We start from the raw sequence: 7,923 nt of genomic DNA, 5'->3' as shown, positions 1-7,923 counted from the left end.
ATATATATATATATATATATATATATATATATATATATATATATACCAAAAATATTTATAATAAAAGAACATAAATAGTGAGTAAATAATTTAAGACAGTCAAATTGTAAAAAAGTAATTAAATAAAACAATATTCAAAAAATTAATGATCTAGGATACAATGAAAAATATTTGCACAGTGAATATCCCCAAAACAGAAGCCTTTTTCACACATGATGATAAAGAAATCTTGAAATCAAGTCACTCTAAAACTTAGAGACAGTAAGAAGAGGTGGCACAAACTTGAGATAATTTATTTTTTGCTTTTTTGCTGTACAAAACAAAAAAATATGATCACAGTAATGATTGAAATGTTTCTGACTTTTGGAAAAGTTTGATTTTTTTAAAAAAAAGTAGAATTTATTTTCTATTTAAATACAGAAGGTTTGCAAAATATATTCCAGAAATAAATATAAATCAGTTCTATTCAGAGTAAAGAAATAGATGAAAAAATAATCATAATCATGAATGAGGTGTTAACATAATATATAAAATAATTCATATCAGAACAAAATTTCTCCACAAAAATAAAATTTATAACAAAGAAAAAAGGAAGCTGGACCAGAGGTGTTGTGGATTCTGGATATAAAGGTATTCAGTTCATTTTTATAAATGTTTTAAGTATAAGGAAGTATTACAGTGGTAAGATATGTTAATCGTAAAATAAGTTATGTCATCATGCAATATTTTAGTGTTAAAATAATTTCATCATTAAAGAGTAATTAATCAGTTTTCATTAGAAGGTATATTAGTGGTATAATATCTAACATTACCAATCACATTTTTACAGCAAATAACTTAGATCACCAAATGATATTCTGGTCGTAAAATATTTTAGATCTTCTTCTTGTAAATAATTTCCCATCAGGGGATATTATAATAGTAATATGACTTATTCCATCGAGGGATATTCTTACAACAAGCAATTTACATAACTGAGGAACATTCTAGTGGTAAACGTACATCATCTGGAATACCTTAGTTGCAAAACAGATTATATATAATTATGAGATATTACACTGGTAAAAATGTACATGATTAAAGAATATTCATGTGATATGTAGTTAGCATCACCAATAACTCACATACATGTAATGTTGGAAAACTGTCTTTTAATATATTTTGTTTTGGTGAAAATAATTAACTTCTGGATTATAACTTTTACAAACATGCAAACACTTAGACACAGATATGGTGTTGAACATCACATCCTGTAGTATTAGTCACAGACAGATATGTATTAACTCAAAAACGAACACATCACAAAGTTAAATATTACAATGAGAAAACAAATCATTTATTTTGGAGCATTTCTAATGACATTGATTTTTAAAACACTGAAAAATGTGTTTCAGAGAAGACTGAAATAACAAAGGAGAAATAGTTAAATGTAGTATATTTTGAAGATGAGATCAGCACATCATTTAGAATCAAAGTTTAAGAGATTTAAAATCGCTGCAAGATGAAGTCTAAGTTGAAAAATATAAGATGTGAAAAGAGGATCAAAATTATTGCAAGGAGTGCAGATAAAGCCCAAGTTCAAAAAGAAAGATAAGTCATTGCTAGGTGTTCAAATTAAGTCATGATTGGCAAGTAACCAGAGAATATTTCAAAGTATTCAAATCAAGCCTAAATTTAAAAAAGGGGAAAAATCAAGCTAGATTCAAGGAATGCAAATAAGACCAAAGTTGAAAAAAGAGAAAGGAAATCACTGTTATATTGGCAGATCAGCCTATAATTGACAAGAAATCTGAGATTACTTCAAAAAATGCAAATCAGGCCTAAGTTGAAAAAACAGAGGAAATCATTACTATATATGCAGATTAGGCCATGATTGAAAAACAAACTGATATTATTTCAAAGAATGCTAATTAGGCCCAAGTTGAAAAACAGAGAGAAAAAATCATTGCTAGATTTGGCAGATCAGGCCATGACTGACAAGCAACCTGAGATTACTTCAAGAAATGTAAATCAGGCCCGATTTGAAAAAGATAGAAGAAATTTTGTTAGCCATGCACATCATGCTAAAGTTGATAAGTAATCTGAGATGATTTTAAGGGATAAACGTCAGAATTGAGTTGAGTAGCACTCTCTTATTATTTTAAGAAATGCAGAGCAGACCCAAGCTGATAAACTGCTTGAAATCACTGATAGGTCTGCATATCAGGCCACAGTTGATAAGAAATCTGAGATTATTTCAAGGAATATGGGTCAACCAGAGTTGTAAAAAATGTTTTAAATTAATGGAAGGTGTGTATATCAGCTAGGCCCAAGTTTAAAAGAAATCTCAGCTATATGCAAGATGTACAGAAGGCGAAAAACAGTAACTCTGCCAGCCCTGAAAACAAATACAGAAAAGCTAAGAAGAAAACTGAAGTCAGATAGACAGAGGAGGATGGAGAGAGAAAAAAAATCTTTTACATCCTCCAACCTTTCCTCTTTCGACTTTTTGTAGCACCGGCCAGTCAGGTATTAGTTCGGCCAATGAAGGACGCCGACCTTCCCGGGAGCCACGGCGTTCACCACTCTACAATATACAACACAATCATAATATTGACCACAAATATCACAAAACACCCGGGAAAAACTGGTTCTCTACATACAGATGTTATTTATATTGAACTGACACACTAACCACACAACAATTAACACTTATAGTGCTGTTAGACACAAACATATAAATACAAAAATAAATCATCAAGTACTATAAACACTACCAACAAATATTTGAAGACCTGTATATCATAAAAGAAAGTCTCATACATTTACAAGAATCAATTCTTTTTCTTCAAGTTTTAGAATCAACTAAATAAATATTTTTACAACTCAAGCAATTCATGTATTACATTATTACACTAATTCTTAAGATATTTAAACATTGTAATTAAATATTATAAAGATTTTTGAACAAGAAAAGAATTTGTAAAAATCACATTCCTTAAATCAATATTGTTTTTTTCGGAGGAAGATTGAAAAAACAATAAAGTGGTGAACACAAAAACTCTGTATATCTGACCTAACTGTAACACAGCCCTAATACAGTAAGATGCTATAAGCATGTGATAAATTCAGCCTCTATACATACAACATAAATATTTTATAATACTGCAGGTTTCACCTCTACAAAACTATGCAACAGATTCCTGCAGTGAACACTGTCTAGCTTTCAGTCCTGTATGGTTGAATTTTAATAAATATTTTATAAGGTGTTTCACAGAATTTCTTTTTATAAAACAAATATTTTCTGCTAAGTATATTACAATAACCAAAGCATTTTATTAGCAGTTTGAAATTGGATAAATTAACAAAATATTTAAAGTAATACACAATCTCATAAATTGCAGTTTTTACTAAATTTAATTGAAAAATATAATTTTCTTATGATCCTAAAACAAAAAATAAAACAATAATAATTGGAAAAAACATCTTGATGTAGTGAATTCATGAGAATTCTTATATTATCTATAAGTGGCACTGCTTACAAATACACATAGTAACATTTATATTCATATCTGTGATTAACATGTTTAATTACACATATAAAAAGTACATATAAAACACACACACACATTATAGTAATCAACAGTATTTACACACAACACACAAAACAGTACATTAATAATATAACAATAATTATAGTAGTATACAGCAACTACACATGCATGTCAAACAGGCATTACAGCAATATGCCGTAACTACTAGAGGTGCGTATCTCATCATAGTAGTCAGTACGATATGTACCTAGATATTGATGCCACGATACGATATATATATAGATACAGAAGTTTTACCAATGGTTTGTTACAAATGTTGACAGCCTTTTCTGTAATTTATTATCTATATTACTAATATTGTCTTATTTAAGTAATTCACACTTTACATTGCTTTTTCAAATTCTCAGGTTTGACCAACTAAATTGCAGCTGGCAAGAGAATTAAAATTTAAAATAAATTTAATATCTATCTATTTTGTTGTGTTATTTTTCATGTAATGTTTTTGATAAAAGAAATAAAGACAACATGTAGTACTCAATACTCATCTTTCTTTTATTGAATCATTAATTGTTAGCAAAAATACTTTATTAGAAATTCTGATTTTTTCTGTACATAACACTTATAATGTTTACTCAAATCTTACCAAATTCCCTAAGATACATAAATTGTATCCTATTGAACGATATACCAATACAATCATATCACAGCTTCATGATATGATACTCGTATCATATCACTGTATCGCCACACCTTTAGTAACTACACATGTACACCACAGAGGTATTACAGTAATATACAGCAACTACACATGTATATCACACAGGCATTATAGCAATATACAGTAACTACACATGCCAAGAATTATATCGATAAAAGTTGATTATGCATGTCATAAACATTACAGTGATACATGTATGTCACCCAAACAATACAGTAATATAGCATAACTACAGGCAAGACAAACATTAAAGTGATATAAATAACTACCTATGACACAAATATTATAGTGATATAAAATAACCAAATGTCACATAAGCACTACAGTGATATAAAGCAACTACACATCAAACTAACACCTAATATAAATTAACCACACATGTATGTCACACAAATACTACAGTGATATGAGGTAACTAAACGTGTTAAATACATATTATAGTGATATAATGTAAGTACATACCATGCAAAAATTAGTGATATAAGGTCATTACATATCACACAAGCACTATAGTGATATACAGTAAGCACATTTCACACATACATTACAGTGATATACAGTAATTATACATCTCACAAGCATTACAGTGTCATAGAATAATAACACATGTCAAAAAATTAGTAATACAGAGTAAGTACATACATATATATATATATGTTTATCACAAACATACAACATAGAGTAACTACACATAAGGATTATAGTAACTAAGCACATATATATGGTACACATGTATTATAACATGTATCAGCAATTTTAATAGAGGTCTTTCATGTATATATAGCAACAGTGGCAAAATATGCAAAAACTAGTTACTAACATTATTAGTGAAACTGTACAAATTTCTGTTTGTAGTATAGTTCAAGTATATAAAACTATTACATGCAATGAAAGGTTTTTATCATTTATTAATCTGCTTAAAAAAAGGTGAAAAATGCCCCAAACTGGCAAAGATAGTAAGTCACACAGGATATGGTGTCATACACAAAACTGTCAGGCTTATTTTGGTTTTTTAATCTTACATTTGTAGAAATGGCATTCCTTCCTTCATAGCCTGTCAATAATGTACAGAAACCTGGGCACATCAATTCAGCTACATTTAGTATGTAATTTCTATAAAGTGCATTGAAATATAATTTACATGAATATTCAAATAAAATCTTTAATTAAGCATTATTTGCCCAAAAATGAAATAGATTTTTTACGTAATGTGTCAAGTATTGAATTTCAAACTGTTGATTTTTGTAGTCATTTAATATTGTGGCTTTTAGATACTTTTAACTCGGATGTTAAACTATAACACATATGTACATCAAAGACACATTAGTTATTTTAATGTTGGTATTTCAATGTATCTTGCACAGGTATCTTTGTGAAAAACAAATTATGTTAAACTACAAACAGCTCTTAAACTGTGCACATTAACAATGAATTACATCATTCAGCCACAATGTACAGCAATCTGAAAAATAAACAAGCAATAGGAGAATGGAAGTAGGAAACATCAAACAGCTTTTCAGCACAAACATTGACCCTGATGAGAACTAGAATGTCTCAAACCTCCCACTCATCCTAGTAGACTTTGTGAAGAGTGGGACAATCAGGGATTATTTCAGCCAACGACAACTGATGGGAACCCTGAGGAGACACCTACATTGTATTTATAAGACAGTATAAACAAAGATTTTTTTTTACATGACCACAGGCTTGTGCTTAGCTCATATAAAGCTTTTATATCTGTAAGCATAATCTCATATGAAAAAGTAAGATTTTTGATAAGAAGTGCAACATGAACACTTAAGTTGTATTCAAACTACATTCTCATTTCAAGTTATAAAAAATTGAAGAAGAAAGATATTAAAAGAAATGCACTGTTTAAAACAAACCAATTTTTAAATTAACACAACTAAATTTAATAAAAATACTTATTTTATGATTTTTATTTCTTATGCAAATATTTGTGATATGTTGAAGTCTCCACTTGTGCAACGACTTGCAATTAACATTCAAATAATATATAACTAAACAAAATTGTATCCCATGGTTTACTAAAATGATAGCAAACATGTATTTACAGCTAGTAAGCATTTATACTGTAAAGCTATTATTTTATAAAAAAAACAAAACACAATTAATGTTTAATTGCATCTCCTGCAACTCTAACAGAATAATTATGATTACATTTTATTACATATTACATACTGATGACATACCAACAAACATGCAAATGAATCTGTAGAGGAAACTTGTACACATAGCAGAAAAACAAAGTGATGTTTCCAAAACTATAAAAAGAAGCATACAAAAACTATGCCTGTATTAATACATCATCATCTTAGAGCTAAATTACAGTAGCTTGCCCTCTTGCAAATTGTTTCTATGCCTCAAACTATGAGCTTTCAAACTTTTTATTTTGTCAAAAATAGATTCAAATATTCCATACCATCATATACTTGTATTGCTAAAAAGAAATCATAGAATTTATGTATCATTCAATATATATATATATATATACTGAAAAAACAGTCATCATAAGATTATAATTCATAAAGCCATAAATCGTAAGTGAAATATAAGGCAATAAAGCATAATGACAGTAAATATAATCCAGTCACCATTTTGACTGATCTTCTTAAGTTGTCTATAACAGCTTGTTTTTCTTTACAAAAATGTTTGAACATCATATTTGCATTTTTCACAATTTTTTTTACAATACAGTGTTGTATTTATTATACTAAAGAAAAAGGGGGGGGGGGACATGTTGCAAACCATTTCTTCAGTTGATGACTAACTCAATTTCTGAATATAACAAGTTTATGTCTTCAACAAACAGGAAAAAATAAAAATTAAATTAATTTGAATATAATATTTTTATATCCAAAACTACAAAAGTTATTAAAGCAAAACACTCTAAATGGTTGTTGTTAAAGTAAAACACTCTAAATGGTTGTTGTTAAAGTAAAACACTCTAAACGGTTGTTGTTAAAGTAATATTCATCACAATTAATCTTTAGTTGCAACAAAATGCTAAAACAAATGTAATGAACAAAAAGGTTCAACTATTCATAAATGAAGAATAGTTTTTGAACAGAATACAGAAGTAACATTACTTACTACTATGTAACCAAGGCTTTCTTTTCTGTTACCTTTGAGATTTTAAAGCTTAAGTCTAAATTCTATAAATTTCTAATTTCTATAATTACTTTGAAAAAAAATCCAAGAATTTTCAATAATTTTATTTAATTCATAAACTTCAAAGTCTAGAAAACAAATTTGTAGTAAAAAAAAAGCTTACATGACAGTGTTTACATTTTTAAACAAATATATTTATGTATATATACGTTAATAGTCAAGAAATGTTGAACTTTGTGGACAAATAAAATAAGTTTTTTTTACCACTTGAATTAAAAAAGTTTTGAAATCAAACCAGTATGTAGATATATATAAAAAAACATTTAAGAATCATTTCTTCAATATACTCCTCCAAACAGTGACTGAAGCTTAAGAAACAGTTTGATTATAGAATTGTAGCTTCAATACAGTAATGACAGAGTCAAGTCCAGTACATGCACTTACTGTCACTAAAAACATCCATAGTTCATAAACTAATTCAAGAAATAATACAGAAATACATAGCAAGTCTTAAAATATATTATCTTGGTTAAAGTTAAA

General features: G+C 28.1%; 1 protein-coding gene across 1 annotated transcript in view; it reads right to left on the bottom strand.

Moving 5' to 3' along the window:
* The window catches only part of LOC106460832 (twitchin-like), a 248,186-nt gene that overhangs the window by 138,851 nt on the left and 101,412 nt on the right, over positions 1-7,923 (bottom strand). Inside the window, exon 27 of the mRNA XM_022387633.1 lies at positions 2,471-2,566. Coding sequence (XP_022243341.1) covers positions 2,471-2,566 — 96 coding nt within the window. The remainder of the gene's footprint in view (positions 1-2,470; positions 2,567-7,923) is intronic.

The sequence above is a fragment of the Limulus polyphemus genome, unplaced genomic scaffold (assembly GCF_000517525.1).
Source record: "Limulus polyphemus unplaced genomic scaffold, Limulus_polyphemus-2.1.2 Scaffold845, whole genome shotgun sequence".
Taxonomy (NCBI): Eukaryota; Metazoa; Arthropoda; class Merostomata; order Xiphosura; family Limulidae; genus Limulus; species Limulus polyphemus.
This window is presented reverse-complemented; position numbering and strand designations above follow the sequence as displayed.